Raw genomic sequence first — 26,166 nt, forward strand, 5'->3', positions numbered from 1 at the left:
AACTGGATCTTCGTTGTGTTCTCACACTTTCTAGAAAACAATTTATTTCAGAAGGCATTGAGCACAAAGTAATCAAACAGAAATGGTTGACACATTCTGTGGTCATTGGTTTCATTAATACATTGGTAGGCAGATAACACGCTGGCTTCTTTGACTATAGAGTCCTTGTAGTTTCTCCTGTGATGAAGCGTAGATCCATGTGAGAGTAACCTGGAGACATAGATATGGAGCGTGTGAAAGAGAAAGGGTAGGAGATGGGGCTGAGAAGGACAGCAGAAAGCAAAGAACGGTTACGATTACTGATATTAAACAGGCCCAAGGGCGAAATATTTAAAGGTCAAAGTATTGCTAAGTTACCCGATCTTTTATCAGTAATTTTTAATGTTTTGGTGTAATTTATTATCACGCCACAGCCTCTCCTCTTCTCTCAGTGTCAGGGCTGAGCTCTTCCACACATGCAAACACAAAAAGAGGCTGCGGTGGAGGTAGTGAAGTGAACCAGGTGAAGTGAAGATAACTCAAAGATTACTCAAGTTCTTCAAGGAGTGATAAAACCTTGGAGAACTGTAACCTGGATGACTTCAGACATATTGCTGTCGACAACTACACTCATTAAGTGCAATAAAACCTTTGCAAGTAAAAAGCCAATATTTCATCCTTACATCTTTTCAACAAGCATAACATGTCGAAAATGTGACAAATGTCATATTGTTACAAACAAGCTAAAGCGATAGCTCTGTCTAGTCTAAAATTTGGCAAATTCTTGTAAACTTAGCTGCTGGCTGAGACAAACCAGCTGCTCCTCCCTCTGCCAGCAGTAATGCTACCTGCTGGCATTGAATCACTGCAGCAGAGGGAGGAGGAGGAGGAGGAGGAAGGACTGAAACTGACTGTGTTTTTCTTTTTTCCTAAACTTAACTATTTTGATGTCAGGAGGATGATTTATATTATTGACATTCTGGATTTGTTTCTAAGGAGATATTATTAGAGTGTGTGTATAGTGACTTTCCTGTTGTAAACCTTAATGTTGCTGCTCTACAAACAATATTTAGTTAATCCTGTTCTGAAATGATTCTTTAAAATTATATATTTTTATAAAAAGCAATTATTTAGAAATGAAAAAGAACCGATAAGGAATATCAATAATGTATGTGATGCGTTAATTTGAAGCCCACAACCAGTCACATGTAATTGTTGACCAGTTTGCTAACTCTGTAATGATCAATGTAAAATGCAGCGCTTCTTCTTGGTTGTACGCCAATCACTACGCTGCCAGTTTCAGTGAAAGGGAACATTATTTTCCAGAGGGAAAAGCTTACTGAGTGCATGTGCTCCTTTTCAGCAGTGCAGTGCTTCACACCATCACACCTGGGTTTCCTTATGCCAACTCAGTGTTCTCAACACAACACATCAGTTTAGTGGTTGTCATTCCCACTTCCTGACCAGAATTTAAATTTATTAATCCAGGATGTTTCAGTGGTTTCATTTCCTTTCCTTTCCTGTTTACGTTTTGGTCGCTGAAGAGTAAACCTGAATTAGCTTATTAGAGACATCAGATTCATGTCTGCATGTTCACTATTTGAATGAGTAAAAAACTAGAAACCCTTTGACCCTGCCACTGCAACCACGGGCAACTTGTCATGTCTGTACAACAGATGAAGCTCTTAAGGGCAGATTTTTATCAGGTATTACTTTGTGGTTTATTCAAGAAGGATCAGGACACTGGATTGTCCTACGTTAAAAAATCCTTGATACTTCATTGACTGCTAGCAATAACTTGTTCCAGGACACTTAAGCCAACCCGTTCTCATTCCCGACGTCGGGGAGGCCCATCAACGTTGGTCCAAGACCGACAGTTTGTAACACACTGGGGATCCCTATAGCGTCATAGTTCAACGCAGTGGAGGAAGCCCTGTAGCGTCAGGTTTTGACAGTAAAGTAGGTATATGATATTTAACAGAAAAGACTGAGTGAGGAGGTGGTTGGGGAGGATGGAGGGCCAGATCCCCGACTTTGAACCAGGAGACCGTGGTTCGTGTCCTGTGTGAAACAATAGTCAACATTAAATCTTTTTATTGAAGTTACGTGAGTTAACTACATATTAACTGACCTACATAGTTATTTTAACCCAAACCATGATCTCTTCCTAACCTTAACCAAGTAGTTTGTTGCTTAACCCTAACCAAGTACTTTTGTGCCTAAACCTAACCAAACTGCAACGTTTCACGACTAATTAATAACGTGCCATTTCATAATGGCGATGTTTCGAAACGCTAGCGTTTTATTTTGAAAGTCTAACCAGAACCCCAATGTTGCATATTTATTGTTGCTAACTTTGCACATTTGTTGTTGCTAAGCGTTGCTAACTTGACCGTGGAACCTTAAACATCTAAAAATTACGCAAAAGGGGTAACCAGGGCGTTTCAAAGCGACGCCAAAGGGCCTTGGCCAAGCGTCAATATGTGACGAGTCGGGAGTGAGAATGTGTTGCTGTGTAGCAGGTCTGTTCGTCTCTGTATCCACTCAGCTGTCCTGTCATTCAACTACACTTTATCTTTGAGTGTATGATCTGTGTGTGACTCAAATATCTGTCTGGAACCCAAGAAGCAGATCCATAAATTATAACCTATTGCTCATTCAAGTTAAGATAGTTCTGTCAGGCTGGAAGGCTAAAAAGAGTGTGCAGTTAGTTGTCAAATCTGACTGCTGGTAAATCCCAGTGATCTGTTTATTCAGACTCAACAGTGACAGTCTCTCTTAGTTCTCTCTCTCTGTTGCTGGTGTGTCGCACTGCCGTCCTTCAGTATCGATCTGAAAGTCCTGGGCCGCCAGATTGCTTTCAACAACCATTACCTCCTCCTGTCATAAAGGAAAGGTTGCACAGATTTCACCCTGTTTTAGTGGTCAAAAAAGATGGCTGATGGAAGCAAGGCTGGGTTGTTGTCACTCTCAAACTGAGATGAGAATCTGTTGATGTTTTCTTTGATGAGCTTTCTGGAACAGATGGAAAATAAGTCTTGATAAGCCTCTCTTTCTCTTTCCTGAGTTTCTGTGTAAGTGCTGACAGTGGCAAGGGTTAACTGTTTATTGGGAACTATGTCCTCTTTCTGTCTCTCCTACTGGCTGTTTCTTCCTCTCGCTATCTCTTCTTCTTCACCACTCTCTCTCACACACACACACACACCTGAAAGGGCACCAGCAGGACTAATTATGGACCAACAATAACTCCCCCCCCAGCTCCACTCCGCTCCCGGCTGCGTAACAAATTCATTGGCACATCGCTGCCACTATTGTAAATCAATCTGACAGACTTGGAGGTGAGCTGCTGAATACAATTATGCGCCATGTGTTTGTGCCGCAACTTGTACTCACACAGGAGTAAACAGGCTATCCAGTTGTTAGATGTCCACATCCATCTCCACAGTGGACTGTTTGATGTTCAGAAGGGGACTGCAGGTGGGGGACGGTCTACGCAGAAGGGCTGCGAGATATTGGAGGCTGGGGAGCAGGGACAGCCGATTTAAGCCGGGGAACACTGGGTGGAGATGGTGTAGACAGAATGGCTGGATATATTAAACAGAAGAAAATGGCTACGACGGGTATTGTCCAGATATGAATGTTGCATCAGGGGTAAGCTCGAGAGATGATGCATTAGCTTTCAGGAAGTGAGAGCAAAGAGCCACGGACGATGCATCCGGGATGCTTCACAATCTTCCAACCGTCTTTCACTTAATGTGAAAACTTCTGTGACACATTTGGTCACGTTGATAAAATGCCGCAAAGTGTTCTTCCATGAAATAATTACAATTCTTATGATTGGCTTATCTGACACAATGACCCACTGAAAAGACAACAATATTGTGTAGTCTGATAGCATTAAAACAATTCTAATTGTCATTTTTAAAGGTTTAGTTCAACCACAATCCAAATTTACACATGCTAGGTAAACTTCCAGCTTACCTCAGTACCCTTCTCTGTCCGAATTCTGCTAGTTACAAGCTACGCTCCTCCAAGTGATTGCTTTTTAGTGTACCCGGGGTTTTGACAGATCTGAGGAAAACTGCATTTTCATACTGTGCACTCTGGGCGTGGAATAATTTGCAAAAAGATATTAAACTAGAATGTATACTGTATATCAACTGATAAATTTAAGAGCATCATAAAGAACGTGGTGAAGGAGACATGTGGTTGTTTTTCTTGAGAGGCCGTTGTGTTTGAATAGATGTGTTTTTTGTGTTGTTTTTGTGAATTTTGTCATGATTGTATGTGGTATTTTAATATGCTGTGTTTATGTATGGCTGCTACTTTGGCCAGGTCTCTCTTGTAAAAGAGATTTTTGATCTCAACGAGACTTCCTGGTAAAAAAAATAAAAATAAATGTGATATCCAGCAATGCAGATAGTTTATGTGTTAACTAAAGTATTTAAAAAAAGGTTGCCTGGTTGTTTTGGATAATCCACAGAGCTCAGCATGAACAGTTTACACCTTTTTGTTTTACCATCTGTGGAAAATTGTAACCATCTGTGGAAAATTGTTTCCAATGAACACTGTTATCAGTGAGATCTGGTAATGTCCAAAATAACCATGACAGTGTTTCTGGAAAGAGGCATTGCTTTTAAAACATTGTACTCCTCATGACTGAAGTGGCACAGATGATAGAATATGGGCTTAACAGCAATTAAGATACAGTTCAGATATATAGGCGGAAATTATTTGCTAGAAATGAAAATAGTAACCCAGCTATGAGCTCAGCATTCAAAATTCTAATATGTCTTCGCTCTGACGTACCCTTTGACCCTACCAGCCATAGTCAATTCCTGTCCCCACACGAAGAGTGACAGAAGCTGGGAGATATGATTGACAGCTAGCAGATGAGAAAAAAAACACAACAACCGCATGCAACTTGTCAAAGACAGATAAAGTTCCTGAGGGAGACACGCTTATGTTACAAAATCAGGAAGAATGATCAGCACACTGGATTGTGCTACATTAAATAAAATCCATGGTACTTGATTGATTGATGATTAATTAAATACTATGACACAGATTAAACATTGTGTCTGAAGAGCTCTTAGGAATTCAGTGTCTTGCTCCAGGGCACTTAATCAGATCTGGTTGTGTCTGAAGCCGCTCAGCTGTCCCATCATCCAAGTACATGTTATCTTTGAGTGTATCCTCTGTGTCTGATTCAAATATCCTTCTGAATCCTCAGAAACAGATCCAGTAAATGATGAAACTATTTATAATTTCGGTTAACATAGTTCTGTCAGGCTGGAAGGTTAAAAAGAGTGTGCAGTTAGTTATGAAACCTGACTGATTGTAATCTACTGTAGGTGATCTCTTCATTAAGACTCTCTCTCTGCTGCCAGAGTGCCGCACTAGCCGACTGCTAAATGTTTATGTAGGATTTAAATATATTGTATATGTCAGTAATAATATTTGTTTAGTCCCAAGTTCCCGTTATTTAAGTGGGTTTATTCAAAGTTCAACAGTCCAAAGATAAAAGCTACTTATTATATTTGAGAAGCTAAAACCACAGGATTTTGTACTTGATGATAGACTGCCAAATAAGCTTTGTTACATTATTACTTACCATGCCCCAGCCTAGATAACTGAATGCTAAATGTTAATTACTAGCCATTTATGTAGCTATATATGCAGTGTGTCTTAAACGGTTCCCTTTCACTGTATATGATGTCTAGTTGCCCCTGGGTGTCTGCTTGTTTGTTCTGTAACCCCCTGCAGCCATGCCACCACAACAAATCCCTGCACATTTATGACTGAATAATAGAATATATGCCAAAGTGCAATTAGGATATTATTCAGATATAGAGGAGAATGTATACGTAGAGCACAAACAGGTAACAGATCAATTCTACACTGGAACAAACCAGCACCTGACCCCTCTGCAGACATTGTTAATAATGGTAAACCTATTGTTGATGGTACAGTTGTGATCCTCAAATGTGGCGATGTGACTTTTTGAATATTGGACTGATTGATTCTTTATTAAGTATCATAATAATAATGAAGCCTAATATGAGAGGCAGAACTTACGGATCCAACAATGAAGTTTGCAGCATCTGTCGACACTTTAGCAACAGGTTTTGCCTCCTTTTTTCTTGGTGATGGTGTTGAGGGAGATGCATCTGTAAGTTGGTGTGAGCATCACATATAAATAAAAACAACCATATTCCTCAAACTTCAACTTTAGATGCTTTCAACTTTAGACACTTTCTGCTGATATTAAAATTGCCACCTCATGATTAAATGGATTTTCTTTCTGTGGCACGTACGACTTTAAGGGATGACTTTCCCTGTACACCCACACAAGACAGAACTTCTGAGGAGTATTAGTTCTGTACATGAAAAGAAAATGGTTTGTGTTTGCTGCAGGTAACTTGTGGGCACAGACTGGAAGTCACAGGACCTGATGTAGGAGTATATATGGTGTGAAGGGACCAGGCCTCGGACGGCCAGGGTGCAGTGTGGGGGCGGTGTAATATTGTGTGTGCAATACTGTACTGGAATGCGTTTGTGGAGATTATTAAAGAGCCATATATTTCTGCAGCAGCCCCACAGGGCCTGCTCTTACCGGCTGATCTCAACACTGGCAGACGGGTAATGAAACAGGCCTCGCTGGAGATTCATCACTGTGAAGAGCCAAGGCGGTTCCCTCCCTCTCTTCCTCCTACTCTTCTCTCCCTTTTCTTTCTCAAGTTTTTTCTTTGTCTCTGTTTTGGTCTGTTGAATGTGCCACAGTACATCTGGTTCAAACACAGCATACATGAACTCACGTCTGTTGCAATTTGACATCAGCTGGGTTGCTCAAAATCCCCAGAGCACACTAGCGAGTAAAATAACTAGCTAACGAGCAAGCAAGCTAAGTTTACTTCTGGTCTTCTAAGCTTGTCCCAAATTACACAGTCACAGGAAAAAGTATATGGAGTTACTTGGATTTCTGCCTAAATTGGTCATAAAATGTGATCTGATCTTCATCTAAGTCACAACAAAAGACAAACACAGTCTGCTTAATGCCACACAAACAATCATATGTTTCTATGTTTTTTATTGAACACACTGTGCAAACAGTCACAGTGCAAGGTGGACAAAGTAGATGAACCCCTAGGCTATGACTTATCCAAAAGGTAATTGGAGTCAGCCAACCTGGAGTCCAATCAATCAGACGACATTGTTGGTTGAGCTGCCCTGTCCAATTAAAAAACACCTCAATGAAGCACATGTGGCAGGTGTAAAAAGCTACCAGTTAGCTAGTTAGTTCTTGTTAGTGGGTTAACTTGCAAGTTATAGTGATTGCTAGCTCAGTAGTTAATTGCAATGGGGCCAAGTCATGCATTCTTAATTGTCAAAAGCGGATGATAACGTGTGTGTGTGTGTGTGTGTGTGTGTGTGTGTGCGCAGTACCAAATTCAGTCTATCTGACATAAATAATTTTCTGAGAGCAGCACTGGGATTCAAGCCAGAGACGGTGCATCTAGCTCTAGAAGTATTGAAGGTAACCACTCAACTATTAGAGGCGAAAAAGCTGAGACCTTGTTGATATTGATACATGATAAGGTAGACCGGAGGGGTTTGACAGGGAATACGTTTGGGATGGGATAGAGGGGCAACATAAAGCTGAGAGGAGGGAAACTTCTTTGGTAACACACAGAGGTTTTGCCGAAGGGTTGTATTTCTACTCCTCCATCAGTTCCAGCGCTCATAATCCCAGGTTTGAGGACGGGCAATTTGGATCAAAAGTGAAATTTCAGGCAAGAAAATAAGTTTCATGTATGAAATTGGAAGGGCTGATGGGGTACCGAAAGCAAGTTATGTATTCAGGTAAGCACTTCTGGCAAGACCTGGCTTGAAATGTTAGTGAAACAGGAAGGATGGAATGAGGTGAAGGGATTTGTTGGTGGAGGGAGAAGTAAGGAATCTGATGTCAGGAGACTGAAACAAGTAGCTAACGGGACACACAGAAGTAATTGGTTTTGGCACATTTTTATTGTACTGTGTGCCAATAAAGGTCAATAAATTCAATGGAATTGGAGGGAAAGTGTTGGTAGAGATGGAGAGAGGTGATGGAAGAGGAAGACATATAGATGGAAGGTTGGAAAAGAAAGGGAAAGCGAGAAATAGACTGTTGCACTACAGGGATCAATTACTAGGAACTGTGAGTTATGATATTTGCTGCACCAAGTGCCATGTGGCTTTATTGCACTGGGACAGTGTTTGGAGGAAGAGAGAGATTATTAACCGCACAAAAAGAGAGAGAAAGTGAGGGAAAGAAAGCCGACAGAATCAGAAAAGCATTGAAAGAAAGAACGAGGTGGAGAGTTTAGAAAGAAAAGAAAGGGGGAAGCAAATGAAGATGAGTAAACCTTGAGGCTCTCTCTCCACTTCTCCACAACTCTCTCCATTTCTGCTTGTCTTGCACTTTCAAGCGTGGAGCCCATTAAAGTGGATGACAGTGTAACTCACCACTGATAATCAACAGAGAGGGAGCAGATTCGCAGAGAAGAGACCCCAGGCCTCGTTTATTATGTTAGATTTTTCTATTGAATCTGACTGTGCTGTAATTTCTCAAAGTGGGAAGGAGGTCCGATGAAAGTAATTTACACAATGAATAATCAAGACATCTGTAGAACAGGACAAATGTAGTTTACAATTTATGAAAGTTCTAGGGGAAAATGAGAAGTTAATGCGACATTTTCAAAACAAGACCTTTGACAAATAACAGACCGTAACCATGCAAATATAGTCAATGTTGTTGCAAAGACAGCAAACTTACATACTAAAGGTTTAACACAAAGATGAATGAAATAAACTAATGCTAAGCTTTTGGGTTTCCAAATTAAATCATGATATATAATGACAACTCTACAATATGTGCAGTAAATGCCTCACCTGCTGCTGAATTTCATTCCTAAACGCATATTGCATACATATTGCTGATGTCAACGCATTTTTGGGTTATCCATCCATCGTCAACTGCTTATCCTGCGTACAGGGTCGCGGGGGGGCTGAAGCCAATCCCAGCTGACATCGGGCGCAAGGCAGGGTACACCCTGGACAGGTCGCCAGTCCATCGCAGGGCCACACATAGAGAAACAACCACTCACGCTCAGGCTCACACCTAAGGACAATTTAGGGTCGCCAATCAACCTAGACTGCATGTCTTTGGATGGTGGGAGGAAGCCGGAGCACCTGGAGAGAACCCACGCAGACTCGGGGAGAACATGCAAACTCCACACAGAAAGGCCGGGGCAACCGGGGTTTGAACCCACGACCCTCTTCTTGCTGTGAGGCGACAGTGCTAACCACCGCACCACCGTGCCGCCCGCATTTTTGGGTAATAGAACATGTAATTGAAATTACATACAAATAATGTATTTGGGAATATTTTTCTGGTAGTAAAAGTTTTCCCAAATTCAAATATTAGTTTATAGAGGGAAACCCATTTTGCATACAATTTAATGTTTATGTAGTATTTAAATATATACTATATATAGTATACGTCAATAATAATATTTGTTTAGGGCTGCAAAATGCCAATCAGAGGTTCCCATGATTTAAGTGGGTTTATTCAAAGTTCAACAGTCCAAAGCCAAAAAAATATTTAATTTACATTTAATATATGTAAAACAGATAAAAGCTACTACTTATTATATTTGAGAAGCTAAAACCACAGGACTTTGTGCTTGATGACAGACTGCCAAATAAGTTTTGTTAGATTATTACTGACCATGCCACACTTACCATATCGCCTGTGCAGCTGCAGTTTGAGAGCACAGCCTGGATAACTAAATGTTAATTACTAGCCATTTATGTAGCTATATATGCAGTGTGTCTTAAACGGTTCCCTTTCACTGTATATGATGTCTAGTTGCCCCTGGGTGTCAGCGTGTTTGTTCTGTAACCCCCTGCAGCCACGCCACCGCAACAAATCCCTGCACATTTATTGTACTTAGCAAACAAAGAAGCTGTGAATTATAGTCAGTCACCCAGTGGCACAGCAGGCAGCCACTGACTGTTTCCACTGCTGCAGAGCCATGAGTAGTGGAAACAAACATACCTTTCAAGTACTCCCGCTTAAACCCCTCACTGACCCTCAGTTGGCTGGATGAAGTGCAGTAATGTGTTCTGCCGGAGTGCTATAACAAGGACAGTTACATACTATAATAATAGTACGGCTCATGGCAAGGGCAAGTTAGCATGGCCGCATCAATTTGATGTGGATATTGATGTACCCAAATCGATGACCATTATTTCAACCAAATCCAAATTTTGGGTGTACAGTGGGAGCATTTTGGGAGGAGGACACAGAGGACAAAGAAAAACCTCCCTTAAACCTAAGCAAACGTACACCTCAAATGTTGATTCTATGGATGTTGACACGCATGGGAGATGGGAGTCGATGGGAGTTTCGAACAGGCATGAAAAGCTACTGGAGGCCATTAAACGGCTCCACTTTGCTCCAAAGAAAAATAAAGGACAGATGGCAGAGGGGAGGAAAGACACAGGAAGAAAGAAGAGAGATGGGAGCCACAAGAGAGGAGTTAAGAGATGGATAATGATGATGGAGAAAGAGGAAGGGAGATAATGACTGGAATACATCCAGAACTGCATGGATAAAGACATGAAAGAGGAGCAGAGAGAAAAGGGGGACCGTGTGAGAAGGAAGTTCGGAGGATTCAGAGAAGGAGCGGGAAGAAAATCGAGAGACGATGAGGAGAGAGACTCATGGAGCGGTGCTGGGTGGTACAGAGGCGGGTGAGGTCAGGATTCGACCCTGTGGCATCCCATGGTAATTGAAATTAGGTGGGGGTGGCGGTTGGGGGGTCAGCGGGACTGGAGGAAACAGGCGACATGATAATCAATTTGAGGCTGAATCGGAAACATGAGCCACTGGGGGGGCTTCGTTCCCCCTACCAGGCCTCCAGATGGCCCCGGCCCCAATCCTGTGTGGGTCCTGTCAGAGCACGCAGTGTGTGTGTGTGTGTCAATGTATGTGTGTCTAGTTTTGTGTGTTTGAGAGACATTACCATCTGCCAGGAGTGCAAGGGGAGTTCAGCAGACGGATTTGCTGACACTAGGGGCGCAGTAGGGTATAGACAATAAACTGTATGCATGTTTTTGTGTGTGTGTGTGTGTGTGTGTGTGTGTGTGTGTGTGTGTGTGTGTGTGTGTAGGGACTCCCTGCATGCTGCTGTTGGAGAAGAGAAATGGCTAAAGCAACACACCCACATACACACTGACAGTGAAGATACTAATGTGTCCTGAGGGTCGACGCTAAAGTTGTGGTGCTCTGGCTGTTTGTCACGCAAAGACCAGAAGGCAAGCGTTTCTATAAAGTATGCAACATCATTATTATTTAGGAGATGCTGACAGTGTACTACTATGTACTACTAAACTATATTATATACACCAATCAGCCATAACATTATGACCACTGACAGGTGAAGTGAACACTGCTCTCGTTACCTTGGCCAAATTGTGATGGCTAGATGGTCAGCACCTATCTAGAGAAGGGAAAACGGTGAACAGGTGATGCACGTGGTGAGGGGAGAGGCTGGTCTTTGTGGTTCGATCCAACAGACGAGCTCCTGTAGGTCAAATTGCTGAAAACGTTGATGCTGGTTCTGAATGAAAGGAGTCAGAATATGCATATATGGTTTAGTCTCTAAACGGAAGAAAGACTGTGGTTTTAGGCTATGGAACAACAACAGATATTAAGAGTCATGAATAAGTTACCATAATATATATAGAAATTCTAATTCTAATTCTAAGAAATTCTAACAATTATTGCAACAGCCAGCTTCTCTGCACTAAAAGGCTAACTGGAAAATAGACTAAAGAACTTCCTTATACAGTAACACAAGTCACTTTTTACTTTTTTGTTGCTTCAGTGCACTTTAACATTTTTGAAGTGAAATATTCTTCAAGTCTCTTTCTCGTCTTTTAAACTGGTTACAAGGACTTTAATAGATTCCAGGTTGCCATATATGTGCTGAAAAAAAGAAATATATCTAAATAAGGTAGTTTGAACGTTCAAAACAGCCTTCATATGCAAAGCTATATCTTGTTATACAATGTTGCTGCGGCGTGTGCTTGATAGTACTCTGGCTACATCTTGCCCTAAACTTCTGCCTAAAAAAGAAACACAGTATCTTAGCTATGAGCCTTTTAAAACAGTTTTTCTTTTACGCTACACACATAACTATGTTGTTTGCTGCACAAAATTACCTTATTTCTGGCTGCTTTATGACGTAATAGGCAAGATGTTTCATATCAGCTGCAGCGAAGTATAAATATCAGAACACCATTTAACAGGACATTGAGTCGTCCTGTGTCTTACACCAACAAAACACACCAAAAAGGCTGCTTGTGACGGGTTTGGCTTTCCTGCCACTGCATGCAGTCTGTAACACAGTGTGTGTCTATAAAGATGTTAACCATTCAGATTTAATGTAATCAAAACTGGGCTGAAGGAGGATATGCTGAAAAGAAGTGGATCAAATACAAATATTTCTACATGACTCATTCACAAATTTAAACTTAAATACCCACAGTTCTGTGTCAATTATCACTAAATCCTGGTTTAAAGTAATAATTGTAATATCATGGGAAAGACCCCAACTTTGATTTAAATGTCGTTCAAAAACAAACATCAAAAATATTTTTTCATTGCACATATCCCAATAGTTACATTACATTAAATTATCACATATCAATTATCACAGAGAGAGCCCTTTTGAATGCACAAAACTAAAACATTTTCGCTCAAGAGGTGTGTGCAAAAATGAGTCTATAAACCGACAAAGGCCGCTGGAGGTTTTGGAAAGCTTTATCTTAAGGATCTCTCCCTTTCTAGTAGAGCATGCAGCATCCTCCCTGCCACCGTTAATACATCACCGGACCATCAACTCATTCCCCCCATCGTGTTTCTACGTCTCTTTTAATCTCACTCCTCCTCCCCTTGATCTGTTGAATCTTATTAACACCATTTGCCATCAGCCGGTTGGTTTGTTGACTTGCTTACAGCGCTCCTTCTGTTTGCCTTTGCTGAGTGCCCCCTCACTGCTTCTGTACGTTTGTCATGCAGGCCTTCGCCCTATTTAATTGGTGCTCGTTAGAGGGTAAAAAAAATGCTGTTGTTGCTCCATTTTCGCACAAAAAAAAAAAGGCAGGAGGGATAGACGTCAATGAAAATGTTAATTGATAGCGGATCAAGGACAACACTGGCAATTAGCGCGGGCCAACAAACGAGGAAGGCACTGCACTGGAGACTTTGATTACTACAGGAACTCTACACATAAACACACAAACTGTATACACACATAGACACATGCCTGGTTAGCCAGCAGGGCCATGTTGACGAGGGCCACTGTTTGATTCAGGAAGTGAGACAACAGCAAATGGGTTTTTTTGTGTTCTTAGTAAGCATAAACACACACGCACATACACACACGCAGAATACAAAACAAACATTCATATCAGCCGGCTCAGATGCAGACAGAAGAATTTGTTGTTAGGGTTATCTACTAGTTTTGAGAACACATTATTATGCGGCTGTCTCTGTGCCTCCTTCACTTGCTCTCTTTTTTTCTTCTACGGAGTTCAATTGATTTTGTTTTGTGGTGATATGATCTGTAAGCGTGATTATCAACTAGGCAAAACAGGCAACAGCCCCAGGGATCCAGACCTAAAGGGGTCTCAAAAGTCTTGTGTTCATTGTTCAATCAATCGTTTGATTCACTGCAAATATGTCATGGAATATCTGTTACTAAAGGACAATATCCTGCAGTGTTGGCTAATCTTATGGCCGAGTCTTATGTGTCAAAATGTGTCATTTTAACTCTATTTGAATTTTTATTGTGCTCATAAGGTACTTTTCCTACAAAAAGTTGCCCTAAGACCTCTAACTGGTTAATCAGGCCATGGTTGGACCAATGTATCTGTTCATCAGGGTATCCCAGAAAGTTCACATTGAAATTTGGTGAAAGGTTAGGCCCAGGGAACACATGATTAGTTTCACAAAGAAATCTATTCAAACTGGCTTCTTTCTTGGATGGATTTTGCTCAGTTGTCATGTAGATGGTTCAGTTGTAATGCCACATAACCAAAATTCCATGCTTAGGTCACATGAAATAAACCTTTTCAATGAAATCTGAGAAGAAAACATACTTTAGTAATCCTGCAAGGGGAAATTCAAACCACATCTGCTGAGAAAGGCCAAGAGAGTTGGCTAAACTGTTCGGTCACAATCTATCTGGTATAGCTGTCCTGTAGTTGTCAGTCCTTCTGTTTTTCAAGCAGATTAAATATGGTTATATCTTTTCTTATTGTAAAAATCTATTTCTTCCTGCTCATTCAGGATTTGTTTTTGATGAAACAGTAAATTAAGCAGTCATCGTTCTCTTTTTTTCTTCTATTCTCATCCCTCTTTCCTGTCCCTATTCTTTCTCCCCTCTCCTCTCCTCTTTTCGTCTTTAGGTGAGCCTGCAGTGGCCAGAGAGAATAACTGTCTGAACGCTGCCAAGGCCTGCAACCTGAATGACACGTGTAAGAAGTACCGCTCTGCCTACATCAGCCCCTGCACCAGCCGCGTCTCCACCGCTGAAGTCTGCAACAAGAGGAAGTGCCACAAGGCCCTGCGGCAGTTCTTTGACAAGGCAAGGCACTTCTGACACGAGCTTATCAAAAAAGGAAGAAAAGAAATACTCAAAAGCATACACATTGGAGGTTTTCCAAATGACTGAAATCTGATAAAAGCTGAATGTCCACCACAAAGGACCTGCTTCAAAAGGAAGAAATTTTGAAGTGGATAAGTTAGAGGGGTTGTCAAAATCACAATAAATAATCATGTGGGCCTTTTTTGTTCGGGGTTTTCTTTTCCAGCACTAAGCTTTGACATTGATTCAGTCATCAAACACAAAAGATGTTTTTGCTATCTGTGCTGTATTGTAAAAAAAATTATGTGAAACACTGTAATTACAACAGAGAACTCTCTGTGTGAACAGCCTTAAGCTTTGAGTTTCATTTGTGCTGGAGATAAAACTACATTGACATTCTTCTCTATAAAATTCTCCCTATTGTTTCAGAAAAATATTTTCATAAACATTTGCAGTAAACGCTTTTCTGTTTTCGACTGTAATACATGCCTATACCTCAATATTTGGTGGGTCTTTGTTTTACTGGATTATCAATGTTAAACTTTGAGGGAACTTTCATTACACTTGAAAAGTCCTGCAACTCACAGGAAGTGACACGTTTTATATTTTCAACAACCACAGGATCAGTTTGTTTGGATTAAAACGAGGAAATGGCTAGTTAGCATGAGCAGCAATAGCCACTCTGGGTAATCAACAAATGAAAAGAACATCAACGAAAGACGTGTCCTTGAAAGGGCGGAAAATGCAACATTTGCCACAAAGAATATGAACAAAACAACAAAAGTCTTGTTTCTCTTCTACACTCAATGTTGTGCTGTGATTCTTGTGCCACGCAGGTTCCTCCGAAGCACAGCTATGGCATGCTGTTCTGCTCATGCCCACTTAGTGACCAGACAGCATGTTCTGAACGCAGGCGTCAGACCATCGTTCCCGTCTGCTCGTACGAAGAAAAACAGAGACCCAACTGTCTCGAACTGCAGGCCTCCTGCAAGACCAACTACATCTGCAGGTAGGAAACAGCAGGCCTTCAAAATGTATCTAAGGTCCCCGGGCAGATGTGAACCGGGTACCCCTTGGTTTGTGATGGACACCTTTACCCTAATGTCTGTAAGAAACCAGCTAATACACACACAAGTTAAAGGGTAATATAGTATGTAGCCTCTGAAACGTGTCAAAACACTGTCCTGTTTCCCTGTGTTGACGTGCATCTACACACAGAAAGCCATTCATTTTATCACGTATCAGGATCGTTCATAAAAACATAGTCTCCAGCCAAAAAATGCAGGGTTGTGTGGGAAAAATCTTTTTTATCTGGCAACGCAATGCATTGAAAAATCAAAATCATGCAAGTGCACAGTGCTGGTTGAAAACTCTATTGTGTGCACCATGTAGAATTGTGTTAATTGTGCTTGTTGGCTAGAGCAGATTTACTTATATTGATTTCCTGGTGACTTACTCTAAATTTAACCTTACTAATCTCACCAAAACCAGCAAAAATAAATTGTCTGCCTTCACGGCTCAGAGTCTCAGATTCACACACAAACACACACACATACACGTAAAAGAGTAATCCAGTGATGGACATCTGACCTCACCCTCATTGGAGAGTGTGTGTGTGTGTGTGTGTGTGTGTGTGTTATGCAGTCTCTTGAGGCTACAGCCAGCAGTCTTGTGGTTCTCTGGGATTAAATTGAAGCATTAGGCATCTTAAATGAGCTCCATTTGGACTGTAGCCTCAGGTTTCCCTCCCTCTCCCGTCTCTCTTTCTGTCTCTACTTAACAGTAAGCAGCATGACAAAATTATAGTCTGTCCTTCCTTCCATCTCTGTCTTTTTTCCTTCCATGGTGCTTTCTATCCGTCAGACATACGCTCAGCGCTGAACAGGTCTCACTGCAGCGAGGCTTCCTCCCAGTCCATTTGTCAGTTGGCACAGATAGATTAAAGCCATGCATTTCCACAAGCTCCCTCACCATATGTCAGGTGTAGTATACTGGCTGCTGTTGACATCTCTCACTACGCACTGCACTGCTCTGCTCTGCAGCAGATTGGTGGGATTAGATAGATCTCACTGTGAGTGCATAAAGTATGTGTGTTTTAGTACATGCTTGCAACTATTTCCTGGTAGCAGGTTGTAACTCTCATTCAAATAAACACAGAAATCTGCTCTCCTTCAGAAACTTTGTTTCTAAATTGTGTTTGTGGAATGTTTAACCACTTGTGGTGCTATGGAGCAAAGTTTTTATGAGCAGGTCCCCGTTTCACACAGTTTCACACTGTTCCAAGAAATGTGCCTGTAAAAAGAAGATGAAAGTAAACAATAAACATATATTGAAAAGTTTACCTTTGCAAGACTTTTATCAGGAACTAAATGTATTCAACACGTTTGTCAAGGTAAAAGATATTTCAATGACTTTCTGGTGAGAAACACTGAATGGTAATGTGATTTTGTTTAGAGAAAACCTCCCCCAGATACCTCTGGACGAAGTGGTATTGTCTTCATGATTGAAAGGTTATTTACTTCAAGCTAAATTCCATATTTATTTTTTGGATCCTAGTACCAGTGGTGCTATAGAATTTTTTTTTTACATCGGTAAAAGTAATACTGCAGCCTAAACGGTAAACATTATTTGAGTGAAATTTACAAGGGTGGTATAGACTGCTGCACAAACTTTAGCCACAAAAAAACGCTATAATTAAATTAAACATGTTTTGGCCCATAACTCCCATATAGTACGTTGCACAAACCTTATATTCTACCTTGAATCCAGCTGCATCTCGTGATATAGGCCACGCCCATTTCCGCCTGTAATTTTTTGCGGTTGTTCTTGATGCACACATGGACTAAACTAGGTGTTTGTTTCACAGCCTGTGATCATCTGACCTTTTCAGTTGCGGACCAGTTAAAAGAAAATCTCAACAATAAATATTATGGTTGAAATGTTACCAGTACAAAAAGAAATTGTGGCCAAAACTGCAAGCATACAACACAAGCAACACATAAAGATGTTACAGTCCAGAAGTGACATTAGAAGGTTTTGCTTTGTGTCTAGTGCTAGTATATCATATTTAATCTAACTTCAAATGGTGAATTCCTTGGGAATCCAAACTCCATTTCAATTTCACATGCCACTGCACCTGTGCCAAAAGTGTAAACAAACATTTATGAACGCAGTAAATGAAACAGAACAGACTTGGTGGAGAATTGCCTTTAGCCTCATTCATTCCAGGATATAAACCAGCCACAGCATACGCAAGAAGGTCATCTTACTCCAATGAAGGCAGCCATTAAGAAGGCTAATTGCATAGAGAGAAATGAATTCCAGCGTACACTCATTTGGACCAGGCATTTTGTTGCACATTCCAGTCACATTGGCCATCTGAATTGGTCATGTAAAATCTATTGGAGGTGTAATCATGTCTGGCCCTGAAATATTTTTGGATCTGTGTGTGCTGTAGGTCACGACTCGCGGACTTCTTTGTCAACTGCCAGCCGGAGCCTCGCTCGCTGTCAGGCTGTCTGAAGGAGAACTACGCAGACTGCCTCCTTTCATACTCGGGTCTGATTGGTGAGTTCCTGTGTACACTTGATTGTTATTGGTCAGCCTTGTCTCGGTATTTACTCCAGGTCTCTGTGGATTGTTGTTATTTTACTTTGATGGTGTACTTAAAGGATAATTCTGTTTTAAACACTTTAAAAACTTATTTTCATTGTTTTGTTTTGATTGGTTATGATAAAACTGCCCTAACCAAAGTTCTGAAATCTGGGAACACATGTTTGATGGGGCAAGAAACACGAGCAGTCAGATGATCAGGCAAGTTGTAAATATACAAACAGATTATTTAAACCACTTTATTGGAGGTAAAATCAGAAGCTAGCTCATCTGAATAAAAGTATGTTAGGTTAGTAACCCTATTTCTTCAGGTGTACCATCAACGTGTCTTAATAAAGATTTGTCAGCTTGGAATGAAAGAAATTCAGCTACTGCTGAGACACACAAAGCCTACCCTAAAATTGTACTACCAATTTTTTTACCAAAGTAATTGCTGAGATTTGGCAACATCACTACAAGTTTGACTACAAACACGTGCAGTCAGAAAATCTGACAAGTTTTAAACAAACCAACAGTTTATCACAATAATTTAAACTACTTTATTTGGAGGTAAAACCTAAATTGAGTGCTCTGTTGAAATGATCCCTCATTGACTTGTAAAACTGTCTATGTCCACAATTATGGCAAGTACAGTCAAAGTTGAAGCAGGAAGTAGGTCTGTAAACTGTAATGAATGTTTACAACCAACATTTTAGGTCATATTTTTAGCATTTGACATTTTCTTTTCCTAATAAGTTTGTCTAACCCGGAGGTTACTGCTCGTGTTTTTTGGTTAAATTGTTTACATTTGATCTGGTTAGTTTTGGTTTCACATTGCAGTCCACTAAAGAACTTCTTGTTCTGACTAAATGACTAAATGTAATTGGTCCCAAAGTCCGAACCATCCCAAAAACAAATTTCACGCTAGAAACTATGGTTTCAGGGAGAGCACCTCTTTTCTTTGGTCAAAGGTTAGACTGTAATTTCGGTTCGGTTTAAAACTGGACCAAACGAGGTGACCATTTTTTGAAGATCTTAGCAATTTACTTGGTGAGTACAATGTTTTAACAGATAGAAATGGTGGACACAACTATGAAATTAAGACCCAAGTTGTATTTCCTTTAATCTAACTCCTGTTTTAACCCCAGTCTCAGTCACTATGTGGACATGCCAAACTGTCCTCAAAACCCATTATGTCCTCACCACAACAGTGTGGTGTCAAGAATCGGTCCTCACAAGTCACTAAACCAGACCTCACATACACACACTGTCCACACAGCGCCAATTCATTCTGCCTACTGCAAAACAAAAAGGCCCGTTTTGGAGCGCAGCCAGCACAAGGGAACAATCCATTGGTGGAGTGAGAAATCACTGACTGAAGCTATTTACTTTCCCTCGCAGAGAGAGAGCCTATTCTTCACTCTGGCTTCTCTGCATTCTGCTTCCTGCAGAAACTCCACCACACTGCGTTACTCCTGTACATGGGGAGGAGAGAAAGAGAAATAAATGTAACAATGATTTGACTTGGTTATTATAGCATTCATCATTTAACACAGAAGAAGTATGATAACTGAGTCTTAAAAGGTTTAAATATTTTTTTTTTTCTTGACAGTCAGCAGCCTATTGGGGTTCTTGACAATAACAATTCACAGAGAAGCCTTGTTAACGGGTCAATTTCTGACTAAAACAAAGACTGATGAATGCATGAATGACAAATCATTCCATCTACCTGCGGCAGGTACCGTGATGACTCCCAACTACCTGCGCTCTCCCAAAATCAGCGTCTCTCCCTACTGCGACTGCAGCAACAGTGGCAACAACAAGGACGAGTGTGACAAGTTCACAGAGTTTTTCACAGAGAACACCTGCCTCCGTAAGTCGTACCTCTGCTCAGCTGTCTGACCAGCTGTTTCTTATTCTATTTCCTTCCACTCTTTTTCTATTGTACTTTATCTCCTTTTCTGACTTCTGTCTTATTTTCTGTTTTCACCCACTCTGCTCTGCTGGTCTATTTCCTGTTTTGTTCTCTTATCCTCTTTTCTTGTCTCTCCTCCTCTCGGTCTCTCCTTCTAACCAAATATATCCCATTGCCATGCTTGCATTGTTATCCTTCCACATTATGGAGCAACCAGTTATATTGTGTGGATGTGTCTGTGTTCGTTTGTGTGCCCAAAAGCTGTAGCAGATCTCCTGCTCCAGATCTTTGACAGAAAGCAGCCTTTTCATGCAGCCCTCTTTTCATTACATCTTTAAGTAACACACACACACACATATATATAAACATACCTATTACCAGCCAAGATTAATAAGTTGCAGGGCATTCCTACTAAGCTGTGGAGATAATAGCCAGATTTATTGTATTCCATCCTCCACCACACAGTTTAAGTGTAATTTGATTCGTCATTGATTCCTGTACGGAGGTCAGGACACAGGGTCATATATAGAGTATCTCGCTCAAGGACACTTAAGCTGAATGAATAATTGTAATCACATACGCTTGAAGGATGGTTGATGAAATCTAGTAGGCTACTTGATTGGATGGAGATTTCGGACCTTTGTTTGAATAAAATCCTTCACAAGATCTGTGGGATAGAATGAGATGAATACGTTATATAAATAAATAGTTAATTGGCTATGATTGCATCTGGGTTGCCATGTGAAAGTGCACCATTGTCTCAGGCTAAATTACAAAGCATGGTTGTCAATGGCCAGTTCGATTCCAGATCCGGTTTCAGGTTGAGAAAAAAAGCTGGATTTGCTAAGCAATGAAGCAACCGCATCTCTTATGAAATCTTTTATATCTTCCCGCTCTTTTTATTTGCAAAACCAAATTATAATGCACAAAACCCGCAGGTTGTGGAACTGTTATTTTCAGCCGGTGCTTAATTGACACTTCCATTGGTTATGACAGATAAGATGTCGCTCAGTTTCAAGTTATCTTAACTTGAAACTTAAGTGACTCACAATGTTGAACCTAAAAATGTTCAATAATCGAGGGGATTTGGAATTAATAAGGGGATTTGATTTTGGATTCAGGTTTGATAAAATGATTGAACACCAGTCCCAGTGGAAGTAAAACAAAATCTTAATATGCTAATGGTTAAAGATCACCTATTCACACATGTAAATGGGAACCTAAGGGTGAACAAAATTCTCATAAGAATAGACATACTAGAAGATGGAAAATTTCATAGCAAGGGGAACTACAAAGCTCCCCAGTGACTCCTGTTAACACCACATCATATCATACATTCATAGAGCATCACAAATTGACCACTATCTCTACATTTACACACTTTACGCTGCCAATGTACGCAGCTGCCTCGTTTAGGACTCAATTAGGTATTAAATTGATGAAGCAATCAAGTGCAAGACATCTGTATCAAGCAGTCAGCGGGTCAATGTGTTCTTAAGTAGGTGAACGACCTAGAAAATGGTGTGAATTTAAAATAATGAGCCATAGTCACAAAAAGGGGCCGGGGGGTTGTGTTGCTGCTTGTGGTTGAGCTCTACACCAGCAAAGTGGGGCCCTTGATGACAGTTGCCAGATGAGAAAACACCAGCAAGATGCAGCCTCATTTTCTCCAACTCTTCTCTCTTTCGCTCTCTCATTTGTCTTCTCTTCTTCTCTTTTTTTTTTTCTGCCCCTCCCTCCCTCTTGTTTTCTGTGCTCTGTTGTCTTTTTACCAGTCAGGGTTAACAAGGTTGGTCTGCCAAAGATAATGAGCACTGCCACAGCCTGTGTGTGTGTGTGTGTGTGTGTGCATATCGTTGTGTATTTCTCAGTGAGTGTATGTGTGAGATGTGCACTATACATGCTGTCCAAGTGTGTCAGTGTGAAATTTGCAAGCTCAAAGGGGGTTAATGTGGGTTAAATCAAGCTCTCTCTCTCTCTAGATATATATATTATTTGCTTTAACTGTAGGGAGCCAAGTGAAGGGCAAAGTGGAGGAATGCCCCTCCTCTGTATTTTCATTTTTAGACTCTGTATGCTTGCTCAATCTTCCTTTACTACTTATTTGACAATTACAACCCCCTCCTTTTACTTATTCTCCTACTCATATTTCACCTAACTTCTTTCTACTCATCCCATCTCCCTGTCTCCATCTCCCTCCTTTCATGCCCTCCCGCTTTCTGCTCTCATTAAGTTTGCTCAGCAGTAACAGGAACTGACAACTCTGAAGATCCTGACACACGTCGGCTACAGGGTCATGACTAGAGAGAAACTCCAAGAGGGAAAGAAAGAGAATAGACAGAAAGAGAGAATATGGGAAGACTTAGAGAGAGAGAGGAATTTCTGTTCTTATACTGCTCTATAGATGTTTTATTGTTTAGGGACGGAAGATAATTGCCTGGGATGAATGTTCTTCTTTACTTATTTCTCATGCTGTGACACATATATAAATATATATAATATAAGCATCCCTTAACACATAGTTCCCAAACTTTTCAGCTCTCAGCCCCTTAAAATGAAGCAATGTCTACTCGCATGCTTGCTACATATCAACGGTCATGTCTTATATCATATACCTGTTGGTTAAGAAGAAGTCAAGCAAAAAGTGTTTTCCCCTACTGTTTTGAGTGCTTGAAAAAATTCCAAGTAATTCAAATTAAAAAAAGCAGTGTTACAGGAAAAAATACGTTCTTCTCCCCACCCCCAGGTTTGGTGCTTTAATATTAAAGACAAACACTGGAGCTTTAATGTAATGAAAGCCTTTCCTGTACCATTCCTCCCCATTTGCAAAACATGTACTGAATATGAAAAGGTCACACCATCCAACATGGTCATAATTATAGTATTACAGCAAACCTCGTACATGTAAAGTGAGATAAAGCGGTAATGTAGACTGTGAGAGGCAAACTCATAGTGCTTATACAAATATCTGCTGCAGTGAGAAGATAATATCGTGTTTGTTCAAATGCACTGTGATGTTTTCATATGTGAAGGTTAAATGAATGTTAGGTGTAGTGCTTTAAAATGTCTATATGTGTATATGTGGGGTTTTTTTTTAATCTTTTAGGATCAATTTAAGTTTAAGACCTTGAAGCTGAGGACGTTTGGTCTGGTCATCGCTTATTTAAAAGGGCTGTTTGAGGGTTAAGACTTGCTTTATTGGTTTGGAATAAGGGCAGTAACGGTTTGTTGTTACAAGGTGATACTCAACTGTTATGGTTTTAGGTTAGGTGTGTTTATCAGCCGTTCCCGGAACAAGTGATTGGTTGTAGAAGCAGCAGCTCGCAGGACACCATCAAGTCAGCTGCACATTAATGAGACACTTTTATACGACCTCAAGAATTTTAGCATGCTCCTTCCCTTTAATTTTGTTGGTCTTTCGATCCTCTCTGATTGCATTTTAAAGGCCAGGTGGGCCTAATTTCAGAACACACGCTAAGTCTTTCTCAGATTTATGGAATGTTTCAGGATTTTAACAGCTAACACAGCATTACCAGAGGTGCTTAAGCTCCAATAGCAAAAGTAGTTCATTTCTAATATATTTGTAAATACCTGTTCTGGTGTCTAGGTTTGGTGGTTAATATTAGAATAAACTGCAGCTTTGGCATTGGGTTAAGGTTAGTGTTAGTGAAAATTAAGTGTAATTAGGGAAAGTACAGCCTCACTACGCTGTATATCGTATCTTGCATATCACAGTTTATTTGTTCGGTCTACAGTGGCTGTGGATTATTTTTAATTATCCCGAGTAAACAGTAAACAGTTGCAGAGGTGACCTTTACTCTTCATTGAATCTATTGAGTAAAGGCATAAGCTCTATGTATGTTTTATGGTTTATTATTCAAATACGCTCAAGGATTAGAGCTCTGCCTGAAAGCACTTTCACGTCTTGAGGTTTAATCTGTATGGATTGTGTTACAGATTCTTTATTTGAAGATACCCTCCATACTCTGCTAAATGTTGACAGCTTTGTCATGTTGCACCTGTCCAGGTGGCGTTGCAAATACTATGTGTTCATGTTAGCGGGTGTACTGATGGCATTTCAGTCACAACAAAACATCATCAGTCATCATCATCATCATCATCAATGTTTGAGTTTGAGCATACAAAAAGGTTTCCGCTTTCACTTTAAATCATGAGACCAAGTAACTGCAAGCTAATTTGCTATCTTGCAAAGCTGGACATACAAGCTTGTATACAAACTGAAAATAAAAATGCATATGGCGTATACTTGGACATGTTTTTAGAGAGAATTTGTTTGTAGTTTGTTTTGCTCATTCAGTTGACTGAGAATAACAGAAAGGACAATGATTGTATAAACAGAAGTGTCAGACAGGTGTGAGGTAGAAACAATATTTTATATCGTACTTATATCTATAAAACAGGAATCAACTAAGCACACATGCACGTCAGACATCCTGAGGCTTCATTTGAGATGCAAACTGTTTTTCACACACGGTCACTGTGCTGTGAATGTAATTAGGCCTTAGGTGAGGAGACAGAGAAGCCCATCAACACTTACAATATGCTAATCAGCCTTCTGCTGTCTCGACACAAAGCTAGCAGCTACACAATCACATGCTCTCACACATAAGCAAAAATTAAATGTGCACATGCACACTCATGAGAAAAGTCGCACATATCAGGGCTGCAGGATATTGACAATTAAAATTACTTTTTTTTTTGCTGATTATTGCATCTCAGATATGAAGCTTACAGCTTTTTTATACAGAACTTACTTTTCAAGACTTGGAAAATGTTAAACAAGTATGTTGAGAAACAAAATCAGACAGCATTAGTTTGCAGAAAAGTACAGATTTGTTCTAAAAGCCGGTTTAGCTCAGAGCCACGGCTTGTCTTTTAAATGGGATGCCCTAATCAGATACATACAGTATGTGCTTACTCTTGCTTACATATACAATATAAACATTGAAACAAAATATATGAATTGAACTCACTAAATAAAATGTAAACATGCATTTCATCATCACAGATTTTCCAAAAAAATAATTTAATTGTTTGTCTGTTTGTCATTACGAGACAGAGAGAAAGTCTTTCCATCTTTCGGGATGTCTGGTCTTCAACAAGCAGATGAAGTGATGGAGTCTCCGGTTCTACTTAGTTCAAGATTAATAGTCACATTTATTAAATGTGCAGCGTGGAACTAACTCAAAGGTTCTTTCTAGGTTAAGGTTAAGCAGAAGCTGCTTCCACAGGGGGAATGAACAGAAAGAGGAGAGGAGGGTGAGACCATGCTACGTACAATAACACTGAACATGTGTTTAAGTTTATCCAGGCACAAGTCAGTCCACTCACACCAATATATTTACATGCACACTAATATCCAGACCCTTGTCCTTAACAGGCGACTGGTTCAGCTGTCAAAAAATACTTCTCCAAGAAATCCACTGTATGCTAATGGATATCTGTCAGACATGCAATGAGAAGTTAAGCTATTGAGGACACTGGGGGTAATTCTGACCTGCTGAGATGCCGAACACAACCCTGATATATCTCAGTCAGCAGGAATTAGGGAATGCTGCCATGGGTGCTTTCAGAAAACACCGTAAGGAGACGAGGGTAGGTCACTGATTGGATAAATACTCACTATCAATCATCCTACTCAGTTGTCAACATCTGGAGGATGAATGCTGCCAGTACTGCAGCAGTTACTCCCGTGGTCCTGCAGAGCAACTTTAGGGCTTTAGGATGTCACAATGTGGAGGTGAGGCGTTGACAAAAACTTTACTCCGCAGGTCCTAGCAAAAAAACAATGTATGTGGGTGTATTTCAAAAATGGTCTGTATGACTCATATGAGTGTTTTCTGATCTGTTGTTTCAACTAAAAGTTAAGAAGTGCTATTGCTTTGATTAATTATAGAAACCGATGTTTATTTGAAAGAATTTACCCCTTTAAGCAGAACAGTTCTGGCTGCTGCCAACATC

General features: G+C 40.4%; 1 protein-coding gene across 3 annotated transcripts in view; it reads left to right on the forward strand.

Moving 5' to 3' along the window:
• gfra1a (gdnf family receptor alpha 1a) overlaps positions 1-26,166 on the forward strand; it is a 107,313-nt gene that overhangs the window by 64,895 nt on the left and 16,252 nt on the right. For all 3 annotated transcript variants that reach the window (XM_038732379.1, XM_038732377.1, XM_038732378.1), the window contains 4 exons: positions 14,500-14,678; positions 15,515-15,687; positions 18,136-18,245; positions 20,008-20,142. In XM_038732379.1, coding sequence (XP_038588307.1) covers positions 14,500-14,678; positions 15,515-15,687; positions 18,136-18,245; positions 20,008-20,142 — 597 coding nt within the window. The remainder of the gene's footprint in view (positions 1-14,499; positions 14,679-15,514; positions 15,688-18,135; positions 18,246-20,007; positions 20,143-26,166) is intronic.

This window comes from Micropterus salmoides, unplaced genomic scaffold, assembly GCF_014851395.1.
Source record: "Micropterus salmoides isolate LMB-PRFRI ecotype aquatic unplaced genomic scaffold, ASM1485139v1 Ms_hic_scaffold_2, whole genome shotgun sequence".
NCBI classification, from domain to species: domain Eukaryota; kingdom Metazoa; phylum Chordata; class Actinopteri; order Centrarchiformes; family Centrarchidae; genus Micropterus; species Micropterus salmoides.